The sequence below is a fragment of the Salvelinus namaycush genome, chromosome 13, assembly GCF_016432855.1.
Source record: "Salvelinus namaycush isolate Seneca chromosome 13, SaNama_1.0, whole genome shotgun sequence".
NCBI lineage: Eukaryota > Metazoa > Chordata > Actinopteri > Salmoniformes > Salmonidae > Salvelinus > Salvelinus namaycush.
In genome coordinates this window covers 44537849-44561030 of record NC_052319.1, presented here as the reverse complement: position 1 = coordinate 44561030, position 23182 = coordinate 44537849, and the positions used below count along the sequence as shown (strand labels likewise).

General features: G+C 45.0%; 1 protein-coding gene across 2 annotated transcripts in view; it reads right to left on the bottom strand.

Annotated features, from left to right (window-relative positions):
* Positions 1-3536: 3536 nt before the first annotated feature.
* Positions 3537-23182, bottom strand: part of LOC120058544 (glycerol kinase-like) — a 31759-nt gene continuing 12113 nt past the window's right edge. The window contains exons 3-19 of one of the 2 annotated variants that reach the window (XM_039007327.1): positions 22073-22179; positions 20776-20853; positions 20167-20246; positions 19363-19500; positions 18924-19033; positions 18732-18798; positions 15975-16010; positions 15636-15703; positions 14453-14495; positions 14280-14360; positions 13246-13324; positions 13061-13157; positions 12765-12849; positions 12474-12594; positions 11872-12015; positions 10857-10943; positions 3537-5157 (exon numbers count right to left, since the gene is read on the bottom strand). In XM_039007327.1, coding sequence (XP_038863255.1) covers positions 5147-5157; positions 10857-10943; positions 11872-12015; positions 12474-12594; positions 12765-12849; positions 13061-13157; positions 13246-13324; positions 14280-14360; positions 14453-14495; positions 15636-15703; positions 15975-16010; positions 18732-18798; positions 18924-19033; positions 19363-19500; positions 20167-20246; positions 20776-20853; positions 22073-22179 — 1432 coding nt within the window. In that variant the 3' untranslated portion in view covers positions 3537-5146. Of the gene's footprint in view, positions 5158-10709; positions 10944-11871; positions 12016-12473; positions 12595-12764; positions 12850-13060; positions 13158-13245; positions 13325-14279; positions 14361-14452; positions 14496-15635; positions 15704-15974; positions 16011-18731; positions 18799-18923; positions 19034-19362; positions 19501-20166; positions 20247-20775; positions 20854-22072; positions 22180-23182 lie in introns of both variants that reach the window. The other variant, XM_039007326.1, reaches the window with a different exon arrangement.

The following is a 23182-nucleotide window of genomic DNA, read 5'->3' as shown; positions in this document are numbered from 1 at the left end:
AAACAGGTACCCAAAACAACCCAAAAGTACCCACAACACCCCAAAAGTACCCAAAACAACCCAAAAGTACCCACAACAACCCAAAAGTACCCACAACAACCCAAAAGTACCCACAACAACCCAAAAGTACCCAAAACAACCACAAATGGTCTTTGGTTTAATCTCCCTGTTAGTATGTAGTATAATCTCTCTGTTAGCATGTAGTATAATCTCTCTGTTAGCATGTAGTATAATCTCTCTGTTAGCATGTAGTATAATCTCTCTGTTAGCATGTAGTATAATCTCTCTGTTAGCATGTAGTATAATCTCTCTGTTAGCATGTAGTATAATCTCTCTGTTAGCATGTAGTATAATCTCTCTGTTAGCATGTAGTATAATCTCCCTGTTAGTATGTAGTATAATCTCTCTGTTAGCATGTAGTATAATCTCTCTGTTAGCATGTAGTATAATCTCTCTGTTAGCATGTAGTATAATCTCTCTGTTAGCATGTAGTATAATCTCTCTGTTAGCATGTAGTATAATCTCTCTGTTAGCATGTGGTATAATCTCTCTGTTAGCATGTAGTATAATCTCTCTGTTAGCATGTAGTATAATCTCTCTGTTAGCATGTAGTATAATCTCTCTGTTAGCATGTAGTTTAATCTCTCTGTTAGCATGTAGTATAATCTCTCTGTTAGCATGTAGTATAATCTCTCTGTTAGCATGTAGTATAATCTCTCTGTTAGCATGTAGTATAATCTCTCTGTTAGCATGTAGTATAATCTCCCTGTTAGTATGTAGTATAATCTCTCTGTTAGCATGTAGTATAATCTCTCTGTTAGCATGTAGTATAATCTCTCTGTTAGCATGTAGTATAATCTCTCTGTTAGCATGTAGTATAATCTCTCTGTTAGCATGTAGTATAATCTCTCTGTTAGCATGTGGTATAATCTCTCTGTTAGCATGTAGTATAATCTCTCTGTTAGTATGTAGTATAATCTCTCTGTTAGCATGTAGTATAATCTCTCTGTTAGCATGTGGTTTAATCTCCCTGTTAGTATGTAGTATAATCTCTCTGTTAGCATGTAGTATAATCTCTCTGTTAGCATGTAGTATAATCTCTCTGTTAGCATGTAGTATAATCTCTCTGTTAGCATGTAGTATAATCTCTCTGTTAGCATGTAGTATAATCTCTCTGTTAGCATGTAGTATAATCTCTCTGTTAGCATGTAGTATAATCTCTCTGTTAGCATGTAGTATAATCACTCTGTTAGCATGTAGTATAATCACTCTGTTAGCATGTAGTATAATCTCTCTGTTAGCATGTGGTATAATCTCGCTGTTAGCATGTAGTATAATCTCTCTGTTAGCATGTGATATAATCTCTACGTTAGCATGTGGTATAATCTCTCTGTTAGCATGTAGTATAATCTCTCTGTTAGCATGTAGTATAATCTCTCTGTTAGCATGTAGTATAATCTCTCTGTTAGCATGTAGTATAATCTCTCTGTTAGCATGTAGTATAATCTCTCTGTTAGCATGTAGTATAATCTCTCTGTTAGCATGTAGTATAATCTCTCTGTTAGAATGTAGTATAATCTCTCTGTTAGCATGTAGTATAATCTCTCTGTTAGCATGTAGTATAATCTCTCTGTTAGCATGTAGTATAATCTCTCTGTTAGCATGTAGTATAATCTCTCTGTTAGCATGTAATATAATCTCTCTGTTAGCATGTAGTATAATCTCTCTGTTAGCATGTGGTATAATCTCTCTGTTAGCATGTAGTATAATCTCTCTGTTAGCATGTAGTATAATCTCTCTGTTAGTATGTAGTATAATCTCACTGCTAGCATGTAGTATAATCTCTCTGTTAGTATGTAGTATAATCTCTCTGTTAGCATGTAGTATAATCTCTCTGTTAGTATGTAGTATAATCTCTCTGTTAGCATGTAATATAATCTCTCTGTTAGCATTCTGTAATAAACCTTTTACTGTCTTTATATCATTGGTCAATCTTATCTCTTATTCTACACTTCACATCTGAAGCTGAAAATTCCCAATAAATCTTTTAGGATGCCATTTTCAAGCAATGCACTCACTGACCTTCATACCCAGAATGCCTCGGAGAAGAAGTGCAAGGCCATTTCTGGAGAAGCTGTCTGCTCCGATGGATCTGTGGATGAAGGATGGGATCTGTGGATGAAGGATGGGATCTGTGGATGAAGGATGGGATCTGTGGATGAAGGATGGGATCTGTGGATGAAGGATGGGATCTATACCACACCAGGAAGCTTTGCTCTTATACAAAAAAAGGAATATGAAAACATTATGGCGCAGGACCGGGACGAGCCCAACAAAGGAGTTAAGGTCTGAGCTTCAAGTAGAAACCCAAACAAGAGCAACAACAACAGTGTACTAGAGAATCAAAAACATTAATCATTAGTCACTAATCACCAATTACGTATTTCAGTCAGCTGGTTACGGTTTAAATGAAAATTGAAAGGAATGTCTTCATCAGTACATTTAGTAATCGCTTGCTTTTTTAAAGTCTAGCAACCATGCTAGTTAGCCAAATGGCGTATTTATGTAACAGTATAACTTTTAGTACGTCCCCTCGCCCCGACCTCGGGCGCGAACCAGGGACCCTCTGCACACATCAACAACTGACACCCACGAAGCGTCGTTACCCATCGCTCCACAAAAGCCGCGGCCCTTGCAGAGCAAGGGGAAATCCTACTTCAGGTCTCAGAGCAAGTGACGTAACCGATTGAAATGCTATTAGCGCGTACCCGCTAACTAGCTAGCCATTTCACATCCGTTACATTTACACACATGATTGACCCCAGTGATTTACCCAAAAAGACTCAGGCTTTTATTTGTCCATCTACGCAGGCTGGGACCCGTGTCTCACTGGGCCATGACTCCGGAGAACCTGCTCAGCTTTCATTTACATGGCTAAGTGTCAACGACACCTTTTCACAAAGCAACGGTTTTGATTATGCAGAGGTTGTAGATTCAGCTCTAAGCTATGCAAACACAATTTCCCTCCGTATAACATAAGGGTGTATGCACTAGGTGTTACACTGGTGTTGCAGTCAAAAAAGGCAGCAGAACTTGATTGATAGCCTGAAAATGGTAGCTCGTTATGAGGTAAGGAGATGTGGAACCTATCTAGCTAAAGCAAACTTTAAAAAAAAAAAAAAAATAGCTAGGAATCAATAAGTTACATATCTTGATGAAATGAACACACAACTACTGAAAAATCATGCCCAGCACATCAACCACTCTGTCTTTGCTCCATGGCACACCCCTGACAGGGGAGGGAAATCAGTCAGTTTACAATAAAAACGTGGGTTTTAAAATTAAGCTTAGTAATTTAACATCTGAAAAAAAATGTAATACACGGCAATTCTAAGGGGCAAGTGCCCTTGTTCCCGCAATCGGCATGACACCTCTGGCCACTTTCATTGTGTGATCGATTCGCAAGCAAGACAGGTTTATTATAGCGTCAATCAATCCCTTATGGCACCTGACGGTGAAGGAAAATCCAGACCCGGTTTTTAAAAGTAAAACTTTATTGCAATGTGCATTGTCACATTCATCTTTGCACAACAGAACAGAGGCACCCAACCCCATTTAGCAAGAAAAGACAAAAACAAGGGGGAAAAAATCAAATAAAAACATTAAATCATGACAACAACAAAAAACACAATTAAAATTAAATCTGTGTAGTTTAAAACATTTTAAACTACTAAGATAAAGTGTCATTTTCTTTCCATACCAAGAATGAGGGCTTTAGATTTCATATTAGATTTTACATACGTTACATTAGTTCAAGAAAATGTATACGATCACTATACATAACAAGGTCCATACCATGCTTCTCTGTATCAACTGAAAAGCAGCCATTTGGACAGGTTCATTTCCTCTTTACAACAGTCTGACCTGTAATCATTTCTCAGTAAATTTATAACCATCTTGTAAAGTTATCATTTAGATTCCTCTGTCACTTTTAGTTATTTCTTGCCTTTACATTGATCCCCCTTTCATTATCAATTGATAAATCTCTTGCAAAAAAACATTACTGTTAATTGATTTAAAAAAAGCATTTTCATTAGCGCATTGTACCCATACCATGACCTCCACATGCAAATCAATCATTATAAAGTGCTCTAAGGACAAGACAATTCATGATCAATAATGACTAGGAAGTAATATCTTTGTCCTCGACGACTGAAAAACAGAAAATAGGTCTTATGAAGCGTATTGTACAGTTAAAACTTCCACTTACAACTTAAGAAAATGTGTTTCACAGACCTTTCATTATCCAATGGTGATCCCTTTCAAAAAGCTTTATCGTTATTTAAAAAAAAAAAAAGGAAAATGAAAAATGTCCCTTTAAAAACCAGAGCATCATATCATACACTCCACACGCAAATCAATAATTATAAAGTGCTGTAAGGACCCTGCGATGCTTTTCATTCAGAGGTTCCTTCAAGTGGACCCACATACAACTAGGTACATCTATGATCAGAGTCTTCAAGTGGACCCACATACAACTAGGTACATCTACGATCAGAGTAGCAAACCATCTCAGCAGGCCTTCCATTCCACATTATAGCTATGTAGCCTACAACATTCTCACAACACTTGTTCAATGGTGGCGCTATTACTAACCAGTGTAATTAATTAGTATTTTTTTTAAAATGCACAGTGTCACCATTTGTTAAAATGACCAAGCACAACATATGACACAAACATTAAAATATTATCTGCTTAATAAATTCATAGAAAACCAGACATGATAGGATTTTTTTTTTTTTTTCCCACAGGAGAATCAGTCTCTTCCATCACAGTTCAGTCACACAGTAGAGTTCCATCAATTGATTCCATCTTTTGATATGTGGGCCTTTCTTCCAAGATAAGGTTCACAGGTAGGGTCCTTGTCCACGAGACTAAGAGGACGGGGCTGAGTACATGTACAGGAGGCAACCGGATGTGGACTAGGAATGCTCTCAGGGAGAAGGAAGTCCACAGCATGCCCAAACAGCCATCAGATGTAGGTGCTATGTGGACCTATGGAGGGATGGGTGTTACATTCTGTATGTTCCCCTCTCTTCAACTCCATATGTATCCTCAACGGTTACTAGTATTGGCTTAGATCCTACTAGTGGTGTCCTGTGTGATGACAGAGAGAAGAAGAGGGTGACAGGTTTAGATGAGAGAAAAAAAGGAGACTGATATTTTCATTAAAATAAAACTACAATCTTCAACTCATGTAACTTATATATTTGTAGTAGCTTAAAAATATATACATTATCAAGGTATTAGTGGTACTTGACTTGAGTTAGGTGGAACGCCCCATGTTGGGCAGGTTACAGTTGTTGCACATGGAGGAAGAGATTCCTCATGTAAAAAAGGAATTTAGTTAAATTCAGGGTTTCAGTCAAGTATTTTGGATATGGTAGTTTTAGAAGAGAGAGACCCAGGGTATCACAGTCAGCCTCTATAGAGAGAGAGAGAGTCCCCCAGGCTGTCACAGTCAGCCTCTATATAGAGAGAGAGAGAGTCCCCCAGGCTGTCACAGTCAGCCTCTATAGAGAGAGAGAGAGAGTCCCCCAGGCTGTCACAGTCAGCCTCTATAGAGAGAGAGAGTCCCCCGGGCTGTCACAGTCAGCCTCTATATAGAGAGAGAGAGTCCCCCGGGCTGTCACAGTCAGCCTCTATATAGAGAGAGAGAGAGTCCCCCAGGCTGTCACAGTCAGCCTCTATATATAGAGAGAGAGAGTCCCCCGGGCTGTCACAGTCAGCCTCTATAGAGAGAGAGAGAGTCCCCCAGGCTATCACAGTCAGCCTCTATAGAGAGAGAGAGAGAGAGTCCCCCAGGCTGTCACAGTCAGCCTCTATAGAGAGAGAGAGAGAGAGTCCCCCGGGCTGTCACAGTCAGCCTCTATAGAGAGAGAGAGAGTCCCCCAGGCTGTCACAGTCAGCCTCTATAGAGAGAGAGAGAGTCCCCCAGGCTGTCACAGTCAGCCTCTATAGAGAGAGAGAGAGAGTCCCCCGGGCTGTCACAGTCAGCCTCTATAGAGAGAGAGAGAGAGTCCCCCGGGCTGTCACAGTCAGCCTCTATAGAGAGAGAGAGAGTCCCCCGGGCTGTCACAGTCAGCCTCTATAGAGAGAGAAAGTCCCCCAGGCTGTCACAGTCAGCCTCTATAGAGAGAGAGAGAAAGTCCCCCAGGCTGTCACAGTCAGCCTCTATAGAGAGAGAGAGAGAGTCCCCCAGGCTGTCACAGTCAGCCTCTATAGAGAGAGAGAGAGAGTCCCCCAGGCTGTCACAGTCAGCCTCTATAGAGAGAGAGAGAGTCCCCCAGGCTGTCACAGTCAGCCTCTATAGAGAGAGAGAGAGAGTCCCCCGGGCTGTCACAGTCAGCCTCTATAGAGAGAGAGAGAGAGAGTCCCCCAGGCTGTCACAGTCAGCCTCTATAGAGAGAGAGAGTCCCCCAGGCTGTCACAGTCAGCCTCTATAGAGAGAGAGAGAGAGAGTCCCCCGGGCTGTCACAGTCAGCCTCTATAGAGAGAGAGAGAGAGTCCCCCAGGCTGTCACAGTCAGCCTCTATAGAGAGAGAGAGAGAGTCCCCCAGGCTGTCACAGTCAGCCTCTATAGAGAGAGAGAGAGTCCCCCAGGCTGTCACAGTCAGCCTCTATAGAGAGAGAGAGAGTCCCTCAGGCTGTCACAGTCAGCCTCTATAGAGAGAGAGAGTCCCCCGGGCTGTCACAGTCAGCCTCTATAGAGAGAGAGAGAGTCCCCCAGGCTGTCACAGTCAGCCTCTATAGAGAGAGAGAGTCCCCCAGGCTGTCACAGTCAGCCTCTATAGAGAGAGAGAGAGTCCCCCAGGCTGTCACAGTCAGCCTCTATAGAGAGAGAGAGAGAGTCCCCCGGGCTGTCACAGTCAGCCTCTATATAGAGAGAGAGAGTCCCCCGGGCTGTCACAGTCAGCCTCTATAGAGAGAGAGAGAGAGAGAGTCCCCCGGGCTGTCACAGTCAGCCTCTATATAGAGAGAGAGAGTCCCCCGGGCTGTCACAGTCAGCCTCTATATAGAGAGAGAGAGAGTCCCCCAGGCTGTCACAGTCAGCCTCTATATATAGAGAGAGAGAGTCCCCCGAGCTGTCACAGTCAGCCTCTATAGAGAGAGAGAGTCCCCCGAGCTGTCACAGTCAGCCTCTATAGAGAGAGAGAGAGAGTCCCCCAGGCTGTCACAGTCAGCCTCTATAGAGAGAGAGAGAGTCCCCCAGGCTATCACAGTCAGCCTCTATAGAGAGAGAGAGAGAGAGTCCCCCAGGCTGTCACAGTCAGCCTCTATAGAGAGAGAGAGAGAGAGTCCCCCGGGCTGTCACAGTCAGCCTCTATAGAGAGAGAGAGAGTCCCCCAGGCTGTCACAGTCAGCCTCTATAGAGAGAGAGAGAGTCCCCCAGGCTGTCACAGTCAGCCTCTATAGAGAGAGAGAGAGTCCCCCGGGCTGTCACAGTCAGCCTCTATAGAGAGAGAGAGAGAGTCCCCCGGGCTGTCACAGTCAGCCTCTATAGAGAGAGAGAGAGAGTCCCCCAGGCTGTCACAGTCAGCCTCTATAGAGAGAGAAAGTCCCCCAGGCTGTCACAGTCAGCCTCTATAGAGAGAGAGAGAAAGTCCCCCAGGCTGTCACAGTCAGCCTCTATAGAGAGAGAGAGAGAGTCCCCCAGGCTGTCACAGTCAGCCTCTATAGAGAGAGAGAGAGAGTCCCCCAGGCTGTCACAGTCAGCCTCTATAGAGAGAGAGAGAGTCCCCCAGGCTGTCACAGTCAGCCTCTATAGAGAGAGAGAGAGAGAGAGAGAGTCCCCCAGGCTGTCACAGTCAGCCTCTATAGAGAGAGAGAGTCCCCCAGGCTGTCACAGTCAGCCTCTATAGAGAGAGAGAGAGAGAGTCCCCCGGGCTGTCACAGTCAGCCTCTATAGAGAGAGAGAGAGAGTCCCCCAGGCTGTCACAGTCAGCCTCTATAGAGAGAGAGAGAGTCCCCCAGGCTGTCACAGTCAGCCTCTATAGAGAGAGAGAGAGTCCCCCAGGCTGTCACAGTCAGCCTCTATAGAGAGAGAGAGAGTCCCCCAGGCTGTCACAGTCAGCCTCTATAGAGAGAGAGAGTCCCCCGGGCTGTCACAGTCAGCCTCTATAGAGAGAGAGAGAGTCCCCCAGGCTGTCACAGTCAGCCTCTATAGAGAGAGAGAGTCCCCCAGGCTGTCACAGTCAGCCTCTATAGAGAGAGAGAGAGTCCCCCAGGCTGTCACAGTCAGCCTCTATATATAGAGAGAGAGAGTCCCCCGAGCTGTCACAGTCAGCCTCTATAGAGAGAGAGAGTCCCCCGAGCTGTCACAGTCAGCCTCTATAGAGAGAGAGAGAGAGTCCCCCAGGCTGTCACAGTCAGCCTCTATAGAGAGAGAGAGAGTCCCCCAGGCTATCACAGTCAGCCTCTATAGAGAGAGAGAGAGAGAGTCCCCCAGGCTGTCACAGTCAGCCTCTATAGAGAGAGAGAGTCCCCCAGGCTGTCACAGTCAGCCTCTATAGAGAGAGAGAGTCCCCCAGGCTGTCACAGTCAGCCTCTATAGAGAGAGAGAGAGAGAGTCCCCCAGGCTGTCACAGTCAGCCTCTATAGAGAGAGAGAGAGTCCCCCAGGCTGTCACAGTCAGCCTCTATAGAGAGAGAGAGAGTCCCCCAGGCTGTCACAGTCAGCCTCTATAGAGAGAGAGAGAGTCCCCCAGGCTGTCACAGTCAGCCTCTATAGAGAGAGAGAGTCCCCCGGGCTGTCACAGTCAGCCTCTATAGAGAGAGAGAGAGTCCCCCAGGCTGTCACAGTCAGCCTCTATAGAGAGAGAGAGTCCCCCAGGCTGTCACAGTCAGCCTCTATAGAGAGAGAGAGAGTCCCCCAGGCTGTCACAGTCAGCCTCTATAGAGAGAGAGAGAGAGAGAGTCCCCCGGGCTGTCACAGTCAGCCTCTATATAGAGAGAGAGAGTCCCCCGGGCTGTCACAGTCAGCCTCTATAGAGAGAGAGAGAGAGAGTCCCCCAGGCTGTCACAGTCAGCCTCTATAGAGAGAGAGAGTCCCCCAGGCTGTCACAGTCAGCCTCTATAGAGAGAGAGAGAGTCCCCCGGGCTGTCACAGTCAGCCTCTATAGAGAGAGAGAGAGTCCCCCGGGCTGTCACAGTCAGCCTCTATAGAGAGAGAGAGTCCCCCGGGCTGTCACAGTCAGCCTCTATAGAGAGAGAGAGTCCCCCGGGCTGTCACAGTCAGCCTCTATAGAGAGAGAGAGAGAGTCCCCCAGGCTGTCACAGTCAGCCTCTATAGAGAGAGAGAGTCCCCCAGGCTGTCACAGTCAGCCTCTATAGAGAGAGAGAGTCCCCCAGGCTGTCACAGTCAGCCTCTATAGAGAGAGAGAGAGAGAGTCCCCCAGGCTGTCACAGTCAGCCTCTATAGAGAGAGAGAGAGAGAGTCCCCCAGGCTGTCACAGTCAGCCTCTATAGAGAGAGAGAGAGAGAGTCCCCCAGGCTGTCACAGTCAGCCTCTATAGAGAGAGAGAGAGAGTCCCCCGGGCTGTCACAGTCAGCCTCTATAGAGAGAGAGAGAGAGAGAGTCCCCCAGGCTGTCACAGTCAGCCTCTATAGAGAGAGAGAGTCCCCCAGGCTGTCACAGTCAGCCTCTATAGAGAGAGAGAGAGTCCCCCAGGCTGTCACAGTCAGCCTCTATAGAGAGAGAGAGAGTCCCCCAGGCTGTCACAGTCAGCCTCTATAGAGAGAGAGAGAGAGTCCCCCAGGCTGTCACAGTCAGCCTCTATAGAGAGAGAGAGAGAGTCCCCCAGGCTGTCACAGTCAGCCTCTATAGAGAGAAAGAGAGAGTCCCCCAGGCTGTCACAGTCAGCCTCTATAGAGAGAGAGAGAGTCCCCCAGGCTGTCACAGTCAGCCTCTATAGAGAGAGAGAGAGAGTCCCCCAGGCTGTCACAGTCAGCCTCTATAGAGAGAGAGAGAGAGTCCCCCAGGCTGTCACAGTCAGCCTCTATAGAGAGAAAGAGAGAGTCCCCCAGGCTGTCACAGTCAGCCTCTATAGAGAGAGAGAGAGTCCCCCAGGCTGTCACAGTCAGCCTCTATAGAGAGAGAGAGAGAGTCCCCCAGGCTGTCACAGTCAGCCTCTATAGAGAGAGAGAGAGAGTCCCCCAGGCTGTCACAGTCAGCCTCTATAGAGAGAGAGAGAGAGAGTCCCCCAGGCTATCACAGTCAGCCTCTATAGAGAGAGAGAGTCCCCCAGGCTATCACAGTCAGCCTCTATAGAGAGAGAGAGTCCCCCAGGCTGTCACAGTCAGCCTCTATAGAGAGAGAGAGTCCCCCAGGCTGTCACAGTCAGCCTCTATAGAGAGAGAGAGTCCCCCAGGCTATCACAGTCAGCCTCTATAGAGAGAGAGAGAGTCCCCCAGGCTGTCACAGTCAGCCTCTATAGAGAGAGAGAGAGTCCCCCAGGCTATCACAGTCAGCCTCTATAGAGAGAGAGAGAGAGTCCCCCAGGCTATCACAGTCAGCCTCTATAGAGAGAGAGAGAGTCCCCCAGGCTGTCACGGTCAGCCTCTATAGAGAGAAAGGCCCCCAGGCTATCACAGTCAGCCTCTATAGAGAGAGAGACCCCAGGCTATCAAATGGGTGTGCTCAATGCTCACCGTTCCCATTGCTGATTGGACCGCTCCCATTGCTGATTGGACCGTTCCCATTGCTGATTGGACCGTTCCCATTGCTGATTGGACCGTTCCCATTGCTGATTGGACCGTTCCCATTGCTGATTGGACCGTTCCCATTGCTGATTGGACCGTTCCCATTGCTGATGGGCTCCGTGGTCTCCCAATTCATGGCCTTCTGGACGGCCTTCTTCCAGCGTGCGAACCGGAACTCACTCTCTACAGGAGAAACAGAGGGACAGACCAGTTACATCGGAGGCGCCTATCCTCAAGGTAACTGCAGTACATATATATAACCACTAGATGTCAGTGTGTTAAACTCACTCTCTACAGGAGAAACAGACAAGTTACATTGGAGTGCCCTATCCTCAAGGTAACTGCAGTACATATATATAACCACTAGATGTCAGTGTGTTAAACTCACTCTACCAAATAGAAATTGTAGAGAGCCTGTCATGTAAACCCCGACCTTAAGGCAACACAGTGACTAGGGTCTGGTTTCAACGATGAACTCTTGGCATGGAGGAACTATGTCACATCCTCAGTTGATACGGGAGAAAACATTTTTCCGGCGACTCTGCCAACAAAATCACAAGGCAGACATGCCAGAACGGCACGATTCAAAACTAAAGTTTCCAAAACCTTTGGCAGTGGTTTTTAAAGTGGAGGTGGTGGATGCAAATTAGCCACATGTGAAATGCACTCACTAAAAATAACCTCCGTTGATGTCCATCTTGGCAGCTACTATTTTATTCAAGGGGATAAGGCAGTGACCTGGGCAGTGACCTGGGCAGTGACCTGGGCAGTGACCTAATCCATTAGTGGTCCATTAGTGAAACCAAACCCTAGTCACTGTTGTCTAAGGTCGGGTTTGAGAAATATAAACTGAACGACTTTAAAAATGTAAAGAGACATTTAACCACCAGATGACGGTATGACATAAATATTGATTATGGTATCTCAAATCATGGTCATGCCTCATGGTGACAGGGTTAGGGGTCAACTCAGTTTTACAAATAAGTCATTTCAAGAAGTGGATTTAAATCAAAATTAATGAATTGTAAAATATATATTTTTTAAATGGCATTTTCAATTCACTTTGACCCCGACCCTGGCTACTGATCAAGGTCTGACGCTGTTCTCTCACCCTCAAGATTGATCATGGGTTGGTATTTGTCAGTGGGGATGGTTGTGAGGTTACCAGGGGTCAGACTCCAGACACCCACCCCCTCTGCTGCTCCTGCCGCCATGGCTGCACCCAGAGCCGTGGTCTCCGACATGGCCGGCTTCACTGAGGGAACACATACAGAAATCCAATACTGCGCCGTCCTCGGGAGTATGTGTATTTGGGTAAAAGGTTCATGTTAGAGTGTGTACTGTGGCAGCTGTGTCTGCCTGTATTAGGTGTTTTGAGTTTACTGGAGTGCATGATGTCAACGTGTCTGTATGTTCTTGTAAAGTAGACATAAAATGTGTGTCGTTGAGTCAAAAGTTCAAATGAGAGATTACCGAGTGCATGTTCTTTACCTCAATGCAGTGTGTATGTGTTGGGGCGGCAGGGTGGCCTAGTGGTTAGAGCGTTGGGCTAGTAACCGAAAGGTTGCAAGTTCAAATCCCCGAGCTGACAAGGTACAAATCTGTCGTTCTGCCCCCTGAACAAGGCAGTTAACCCACTGTTCCCCGGTAGGCCATCATTGAAAATAAGAGTTTGTTCTTAACGACTTGCCTAGTTAAATTAAAGGTACCTACCCACAGGGATGCAGAGTACATCAGCTTGGAGCTGCATCAGTAGTCTGTTGGAGGTCATGCCTCCATCCACCTGGAGCTGGCTCAAAGGAACCCCATAATCCTGATTCATTGCCTCCAGGATCTGTACAATAATAATAAATACATTTATAATTATATTAGGTTCATAGCAGAGTCTGCTGTTTGACTTCTGTTTCCAGAGGTAAGGCTCTGAGTTTCCATTCGACTCAAATCACAGACAGCCAGAGCAGCGAAGGCCAGGTGAGATCTGTTAGTGAACTGAGTCAGGCTTACCTCTCTAGTCTGAAAACAGACTGCCTCCAGAGCAGCGAAGGCCAGGTGAGATCTGTTAGTGAACTGAGTCAGGCCACAGATGATACTGTCGAAACGAGAGAGAGAGAGATAGATGAAATCAGGCTGGAAACAAACGGTCAGGTCTGTTGAAAATGGAGGACAGAATACACGCATGTTAACTTTAAAAAAAAAAAAACATCTCAAATCTAGTGACATTTCATCACATAAAACCCAAGTGGAATGCATGACGTCTGAAGCTTCAAGGATTGTTTCACAATTAGGTGCAAGTGGCCTACCCTCTTGCACTGGGCTCCCAGTAGGGGGCGTACAGCCCGGAGAAGGCAGGAACAAAGTAACATCCATAGGACGAGCCCACATCGCCTGCCAGCTTCTCTGTGAGAGGAAGAGGGGGAGGATGAGGACGTCTTAAAGCAAATATGAAAGTCAACCTAAAAAACACACAGTGTGTTGCAGAGCTCACCGATCTCTGCGGAGGACTGGATGATTCCCAGGTTGTCTTTCAGCCAGCGTACCACCGCCCCAGCTATGGCCACCGACCCCTGGAATAGACCAATCACAGGTCAGCAACAGCATAGCGGAGCCAATCACAACCGTGACAAATATACTGCAGGGCTGTATTTCAGACAGGGCAAAACAGGACTAGCAAAACAGGACTAGCAAAACAGGACTAGTACAGTGGCTTCCGAAAGTATTCGTCCCCCTTGGCGTTTTTCCTATTTTGTTGCATTACAACCTGTAATTTAAATAGATTTTTTATTTGGATTCCATGTAATGAACATACACAAAATAGTCCAAATTGGCACTGTATAACAGGACTAGCACACCAGGACTAGCACACCAGGACTAGCGCAACAGGACTAGTAAACCAGGACTAGGGCAACAGGACTAGTAAACCAGGACTAGCGCAACAGGACTAGCGCAACAGGACTAGCATACCAGGACTAGCATACCAGGACTAGTATACCAGGACTAGCGCAACAGGACTAGCGCAACAGGACTAGCGCAACAGGACTAGCGCAACAGGACTAGCGCAACAGGACTAGCGCAACAGGACTAGTAAACCAGGACTAGCGCAACAGGACTAGCGCAACAGGACTAGCATACCAGGACTAGCATACCAGGACTAGTATACCAGGACTAGTATACCAGGACTAGCGCAACAGGACTAGCGCAACAGGACTAGCGCAACAGGACTAGCGCAACAGGACTAGCGCAACAGGACTAGCGCAACAGGACTAGGGCACCAGGACTAGGGCACCAGGACTAGGGCACCAGGACTAGGGCACCAGGACTAGGGCACCAGGACTAGGGCACCAGGACTAGCGCAACAGGACTAGGGCACCAGGACTAGTATACCAGGACTAGTATACCAGGACTAGCGCACCAGGACTAGCGCACCAGGACTAGCGCACCAGGACTAGCGCAACAGGACTAGCGCAACAGGACTAGCGCAACAGGACTAGCGCAACAGGACTAGCGCAACAGGACGTGTACCTCGAGAGCGTAGTAGGCTGGTGCGTCCTTCCCCAGTTTGTAGGCCAGTGTGGTCAGGAGGCCGTGATCTGACATCACTGGCTGAGACGAAAGAGAGAGGGTGTCATTTTAGAGCAACAGACACCATTTTGGGAAATTTTTTAAAAAGACAACATTATTGAAGTCCATTTTACCTTGATCCCTGTGTTTCTCAGCAGGAAGCAGCCAGTTCCGTACCTTTTAAATAGAAACAAGGGGACGGTTTTGAAAAGGGAGATGGAGTCGGACCATAAAAATACAATCTATCTCTATGAGAAGAACAGAGGAAGACTTGGGGACATCTCTGAAAATCAAATCAAACTTTGTCTGTCACATGCGCTGAATACAACAAGTGTAGACTTTACTATGAAATGCTTATTTACAAGCCCTTAACCAACAGTGCAGTTCAAGAAAGAGTTAAAAAATAATATTTACCAAATAAACTAAAGTAAAAAATTATAAAAAGTAACAATAAAATAACGAGGCTATATACAGGGGGTTCCCGGTACTGAGTCAGTGTGCGGGGGGGTATAGGTTAGTTGAGGTAATTTGTACATGTAGGTGGGGGTGAAGTGACTATGTATAGATAATAAAACAGCGATTAGCAGCAGTGTACAAAACAAATGGAGGGGGGGTCAATGTAAATAGTCCAGTGGACATTTTGATTAATTGTTCGGAAGTCTTATGGCTTGGGGGTAGAAGCTGTTAAGGAGCTTCTACCACCCCAAACCACTTGGTGATGCGTTCACCATGTTCATATAAAATCAAATCGTAAAAGTAGTTTAGAAATCCCTTTTTACATCAGCAGTTGTCACAAAGTGTTTTACAGATACCCAGCCTAAAAAAAAACAAAGAGCAAGCAATACAGAGACAGGAGAAACACAGGGACACTCTCCATAGAAGTCAGGAACCTAGGAAGAAACCTAGAGAGGAGCCAGGCTCGTACATAACATTCTACTGACTAAAATATTCTAAAAACGGCTGTGTTTCTGAGTGATGACGACCTAAACCAGCACGTCCAGTTCCACAGAGAAAGAGAGTGTCTGCTAGGTCACATTTCCAACCAAACTACACCATAGATGTGAACACAACAATCAGACCACAGGCAGAAAGCAGAGATACAGAGCTGTGTGGTCAGGCTCCCAAACAATGGCAGAGTCAAAGGCCCCTCTCCTTTCTTTACAACTGACGGATACATGGACAGTCTAAGGATAAAATGTTTACACACACCAGCACCTTTTAGTGTTATGTACCTCTGAATAAAATGATATGAATGAATATCACTGTCAGTTCTATTCCAAGTAAAGGAGAGAAGACCTGTCTTGGAGGAGAACTTACGTGTTTTTAGCCTGTCCATCCTGGAAGCACATTTGACCAACCAGAGCAGCGGACTGGTCCCCGAGACACTGTGACATCAAGAACCACAGCAGCGTTTAGTTATCACACACACACACACTAACCTCTGTCAGTCATTACTGTCAAAGCTAGGACATTGATTCACTCCAACCAAGGAAAATCACACACACTACATTGTTTTGATGCAATAACAACGAGGGAGAACTCCTTACCCCGGAGATTGACTTTGTAAAACTGACCGGGACACACACACACACACATACATACATATATATATAGTATATTGTTTTGATGCAGTAACAACGAGGGAGAAGTCCTTACCCCGGAGATGGGAACTCCTGCCAGAGAACCAGAGTTCTAGAAGAGGATGAAATAAACAGACATGATGAGAGTGAAGTTACTGATCCAGGACCTGTGTCAAATCTCAACTAAGTCCATTAAAAAGTCCTCATAAAATCAGCCACCTTTAATCAAATCAGAACTAATAGTAGCAACAAGATCGGGTCAACCAGGTCGTACTTAAAGAGGGTTGCCCAACCCTCTTCCTGGAGATCTACAGTCCAACCCTAATTTAAAACACACTTGATTCTACTAATTAGCTGCTCAACAAGACCAGGTCATACTAAAACATAAACCAGGCCATCTGTCCAAATCATCTCTACAGCCAAACCAAAAATCAGCTGTTAAGGCCGTCACGAGACGCTCCTGTCCAAATAACTGGCATAGCTATAGCCACACACTCTCCACAGTGTCGTTCTACGGACGCCACAGGAGTCACGAGCGTCTCACATGGTGTAATGGAAAAAAAAGAGGGGGCAGCCAAAGGCCTGGCATTTTCTCCACGGACCTTACCAAACCTCCATGTGGTGGACGTGAGGTAGAAGGCTGAGGTGAGAGAGTGAGAGAGAAAGGACATTTTGGGGACGACGGGCAGCCATTTTAGGAGACAGTGGCAGATAAGAACATATCAGAAGTAGGAGGAGGAGCAACCAGCTCACTGAATGACCTCTGGACACCAAGGCAAGGTGCACACTTTGTTGACAGCAGTGCAGCAACCATGACACAGTCACAGGAGATAAAACACACACACACACACACACACACACTTCTTGTGTACGCGTTCTATTCATTAGAGAGTATGTAGTTGTTAATTTGACCCATTTAAAACAACTGTCACAAGATGATATATCACTTTATATCACTTTCTCTGAATATACAGAGCATTCAGAAAGTATTCAGACCCCTTTGACTTTTTCAACATTTTGTTACGTTACAGCCTTATTCTAAAATGGATTCATATAAAACATTTCCCCCTCAATCTACACACAATATCCCATAATGACAAAGCGAAAAGTTTATTTAAGTATTCAGACCCTTTGCGAGGAGACTCGAAATTGAGCTCAGGTGCATCCTGTTTCCATTGATCATCCTTGAGATGTTTCTACATCTTGATTGGAATCCAAGTGTGGTAAATTCATTTCATTGGACATGATTTGGAAAGGCAAACACCTGTCTATATAAGGTCCCACAGTTGACAGTGCATGTCTGAGCAAAAACCAAGCCATAAAGGCCAAGGAATTGTCCGTAGAGCTCCGAGACAGGATTGTATCGAGGCACAGATCTGGGGAACTGTACCAAAAACATTTCTGCAGCACTGAAGGTTCCCAAGAACACAGTGGCCTCCATCATTCTTAAAAATGGAAGAAGTTTGGAACCACCAAAACTCTAGAGCTGGCCGCCCAGCCAAACTGAGCAATCGGGGGAGAAGGGCCTTGGTCAGTGAGGTGACCAAGAACCCGATGGTCACTGTGACAGAGCTCCTCTGTGGAGATGGGAGAACCTTCCAGAAGAACAACCATCTCTGCAGCAATCCACCAATCAGGCCTTTTTGGTAGAGGGCCAGAAGGAAGCCACTCCTCAGTAAAAGGCACATGACAGCCCGCTTGGAGTTTGCCAAAAGGCTCCTAAAGGACTCTGACCATGAGAAACAAGATTCTCTGGTCTGATGAAACCAAGATTGAACTCTTTGGCCTGAATGCCAAGCGTCACATTTGGAAGAAACCTGGCACCATCCCTACGGTGAAGCATGGTGGTGGCAGCATCAAGCTATGGGGATGTTTTTGGGAGGCTAGTCAGAATCGAGGGAAAGATGAACGGAGCAAAGTAGAGAGATCCTTGATGAAAACCTGCTCCAAAGCACTCAGGACCTCAGACTGGGGCGAAGGTTCACCTTCCAACAGGACAATGACCCTAAGCACACAGCCAAGACAACGCAGGAGTGGCTTTGGAACAAGTCTCTGAATGTCCTTGAGTGGCCCAGCCAAAGCCTGGACTTGAACCTGATCGAACATCTCTGGAGAGACCTGAAAATAGCTGTGCAGCGACACTCCCCATCCAACCTGACACAGCTTGAGAGGATCTGCAGAGAAGAAATGGGAGAAACTCCATATGCAGGTGTGCCGAACTTGTAGCTTTATACCCAAGAAGACTCAAGGTTGTAATCGCTGCCAAAGGTGCTTCAACAAAGTACTGAGTAAAGGGTCTGAATACTTATGTAAATGTGATATTAAATTTGCAAAAAAATATCTGAAAACCTGTTTTTGTTTTGTCAGTGTGTAGATTGATGAAAAACTTTCGTTTTTAAATCTATTTTAGAATAAGGCTGTAACGTAAAATGTGGAAAAGGTCAAAGGGTCTGAATACTTTCCAAAAACGCACTGCATGTCACGTCTGATCAACAGTGTCTGAGGAACGAACCAAGAAAACAATATTTAGCCCTGTAACCTTGACCCCACCGTTACTTAGTCTGACAGTCAACTGGAATCTTATCAGGTCAGCTTTGACGCAGTTGGAACTAAACACTAAGTCATAAAACCAAATTACCTGCTTTGATTAGTCACTTAAATCACATACTTGAGCATAAACATCTTTATGGCTACCTTCTACTGAAAAATGATAGGACTTAACCTGGATAGGTGGGTTAATGTTTAAAACATGGTTCGGGAAGTGTTTCAAATCCAAAACATTACATACACACACACATCGACACACAAGCTAGATCCGAAGGTATCAACTCACCATTGAACCGTATATTTCTGAGGAGCTCTTCACTTGGGGTAGAATTTCCATTGGGACATCAAAATATCTACAACCAACAAATAAATATGTTTAAAATAATAATAATAAATATATAGTAACATTTTGTACAAAAATATAATTAACTCATGTAGATATGTCTATGCAAACATGTTCAAGTGTGTGTGTTCCTACTTGCAGAGCTCAGGGTCCCAGTCCAGGGTGTGTATATTGAAGAGCATGGTGCGACTTGCGTTGGTCACATCTGTGACGTGCACCCCTCCACTCTTCCCCCCTGTCAGACACTGGGGTTTGAGAGGACCACACCGCCACAGAAGATCATTAATTATAAATATGTTGATACAGAACCACTATGGAAATAAGTCTTGAATTTGAGTCATCCCTGACAAGTTTAAAAAGTGTAGATCCTCTGTGTCTTTAAAACTGTCAAATCAATCATTTGGATGATTAATCATTTATCACAGATAAACAATCTGAACAGGAACTGATCACCAACTCCGATCCGGAGTACCTGTGCAGGTTTTTGTACCAGCCCAGTACAAATTATTATTATTATTATTATTTTTATTTTTTATCACCCAGCCTGTAGGGTTCGCTTTGGGCCCAATCTTACCCAGATAAGCCAGGAGTCGACAGTGCCGAACATGGCTCTGTTTGTCAGGATAGCCTCAGCAACCTCCTCCACGTTATCCATGAGCCAACGCAGCTTCACAGCACTGAAGTATGTACTGATGGGCAGACCGGTCTTGTGCTGGGGACGAGATAGATGGAGAGAATAAGAAAAAGATGGAGAGATAGAAGCTGTATCACATCCGGCTGTGATTGGGTGTCCCATAGGGTGGCGCACAATTGGCCCAGCGTCGTCCGGGTTTGGCCGGGGTGTGTAGGCCGTCATTGTAAATAAGAATCTGTTCTTAACTAACTTGCCTAGTTAAATAAAAAGGTTAACAAGTAAAAATGAAGGGAGAGAGAAAGGGAGAGAAAAAGAGAGAGAGAGAGTGGTAGAGAAATAATAAAATGTGATGACCAAGGGGGTTGATGTCAACCATCAGAGATTACGGTAAAGATGTGTCAGATTGTTCACACCTAACACCTAATCTTCTCATCCCCACAGGTGCCTATAGGCTAGGGTCAGTGGTGGGATAGGGGCTATGAAGTAGGCTCTAGGGAAGGGGTGGGCAATTCCAGTCCAGTCCTCGAGGTCCTGATTAGTGTCACAGTTTCGCCCCCAGGGCCCCAGCTAACACACCTGACTCCAATAATCACCTCATCATGATCTTCAGTTTAGAATGCAATTAGTTTAAAATCAGCTGTGTTTGCATGAGGATGGAGGGGAAAAGTGTGACACCAATCAGGCCCTGGAGGAGTTGCCCACCCCTGGTTTAGGGGTTGGTTTGGGACAGGGCTCTCCTCTTACCTTCAGATGGTTCTTGTTCTTTCCCGGAGTGCTGTTGATCAGCCTCTCCACTGTGGACTGTGTACGCAGGTCCAGCCAAACTGCAGGGATAACCAGGACACAAAGAGTTAAAAATCACCCAGAGATAATATATTATAAACACACACTGTATCTTACAATGTTCAACAATAGACAGACAGTGGTGGAACTGGCAGAATGAAAAGCACGACTGTTGGTATTGACATCCTACACTACTTCCTGGAGCTGGGGGGAAGGTGTCATGGTATTACAACAATGCTACTGGATGATGGTTATGCAATCTGGCCATGTGCTGTGTGGTTTCCCACATGACACAACTTTAGGATGTACTAAGTTGAGTTACAGTAAGGCTGTGTGGAGGTTAAAGGGAGCGACTGGGGAGGCTGAGGGTAGCTGGTTGAGTCAGACTGGAAAAAAGTGTGTGTCCAAGCCAATGAATTGGACTGGTTCCTAAACCTACGACTGAATTAGAACTCTGATCCCTAAAAAGTGAACAGACTGTTCCTTTCCATAGTCTTCTAAAATGGGGACGTGACCCCGTACTTTCTGGCACATACGTTTGTGACTACCAATGAGCTTGGTAATACCCACCAATGGCATTGTAGAGCGGTTCCCCTGTCTCTTTGTCCCAAACCAGCGTAGTCTCTCTCTGATTGGTCACGCCGACAGCTGGGTAAACACAAACAAAAAATGGTAAACAAACAACCCACACACCCCCTGCTGCATCCAATGGAGTCCTGAGAAACACTGTAGGTACAAGAGAGTCTTCATACCCCTTGACTTGTTCCACATTTTGTTGTGTTACAGCCTGAACTCAAAATGGATTAAATCGATTATTTTTCACACACACACACACACACAAAATCCCATAACGACAAAGTCAAAACATGTTTTTAGAAATGTTTGCAATTTTTTTGAAAATTAAATACATCATTATCTAATTCAGATAAGTATTCACACCCGTGACTCAATACATTGTAGAAGTACCTTTGGCTGTGATTACAGCTGTGAGGCTTTCTGGGTAAGTCTCTATGAGCTTTACACACCTGGATTGTGCAACATTTACCCATCTACCAATAGGTGTCCTTCTTTATATTTACCCATCTACCAATAGGTGCCCTTCTTTATATTTACCCATCTACCAATAGGTGTCCTTCTTTATATTTACCCATCTACCAATAGGTGCCCTTCTTTGCGTTGGCGTTAGAAAACCTCCCTGGTCTTTGTGGTTGAATCTTTTTGAAATTCACTGGTCGACTGAGGGACCTTACAATTAATTGTATGTGTGGGGTACAGAGATGAGGTGGTCATTCAAAAACCATGTTAAACACTATTATTACACACAGAGTGAGTCCATACAACTCATTATGTGACTTGTTAAGCACATTTTTACTGCTGAACATATTTAGGCTCCTTGTCATAACAAAGGGGTTGAATACTTATTGACTCAATACATTTCAGCTTTTCATTTGTAATTAATATGTAAACATTTTGAAAAATATAATTCCACTGACATTATAGGGTATTGTGTGTAGGTCAGTGACAAAACAATATGAATACATTTAATATGTAATCCATTTTCAATTCAGGCTGTAACAACAAAATGTGGACAAAGTCCAGGGGTGTGAATAATTTCTGAAGGCACTAATATACACTGGGGAGAAGAAGTGTTTGATGTTAAAAATCATACAATGTGATTTTCTGGATTTTTGTTTTAGATTCCGTCTCTCACAGTTGAAGTGTACCTATGATAAAAATTACAGACCTCTACATGCTTTGTAAGTAGGAAAACCTGCAACAACAAAAAAATCGGCAGTGTATCAAATACTTGTTCTCCCCACTATATATACACATACATGTACATAAACACACACACACACCACTGTACCTTTAATGTTGGAGATGTCTATGTTGAGCTGGCCGAGCTTCTCACAGGTCCTCTCCATACACTCATAGACTGACTGAAGAATCTCCTTAGGGTCCTCTTCTACCCAGCTGACACACACACAGTTCAACTAAGTGTTAGAAAAGGTTTTACCAGTGTTCGAAAGTAGCATTTCAGAGAACAAACATGGTGAAAATGTGGAATGACAAGTGTCATATTTCAGCTTTGTGTTGTGCGTTCGATCCCTGATGATCACTGTACAACAGCTACTGACACTTAGTCTTTCACTCGTACGTGGTCAAATTCCCCTCTTTTATACTGGTCCTCGTCAGGGTCAAAAGACAAATTTTTTTTTTTTTAAAGGTCCTGACCCGGTCAAAGAGTCTTTCCAAAAGAACCCAGGTCCATAGTGAATAGTAGCTTCTCTGCATACAAGGCATTTGGGAAAGTATTCAGACCCATTTTCCACATTTTGTTACATTCCAACCTTATTCTAAAATGTATTCAATATTATTATTATTTTTTCATCAATCTACACACAATACCCGATAATGACGGAGCAAAAACAGGTTTAAGAATTTTGGGCAAATGTATTCAAATTTAAAAAACAGAAATACCTTATTTAAATAAGTATTCAGACGCTTTGCTATGAAACTCGAAATTGAGCTCAGGTGCTTCCTGTTTCCATTGATCATTCTTGAGATGTTTCTGCAACTTGGAGTCCACCTGTGGTAAATTCAATTGATTGGACATGATTTGGATAGACACACCTGTCTATATAAAGGTCCCACAGTTGACAGTGTATTTCAGAGCAAAAACCAAGCCATGAGGTCGAAGCAATTGCCCATAGAGCTCTGAGAAAGGATTGTGTCAAGGTACAGATCTGGGGAAGGATACCAAAACATTTCCGCAGAATTGAAGGTCCCCAAGAACAGTGGCCTCCATCATTCTTAAAAATGGAAGAAGTTGGGAACCACCTAAACTCTTCCTAGAGCTGGTCACCAGGCCAAACTGAGTAATCGGGGTAGAAGGGCCTTGGACAAGGGAGGTGACCAAGAACCTGATGGTCACTCTGACAGAGCTCCAGAGTTCCTCTGTGGAGAATGGAGAACT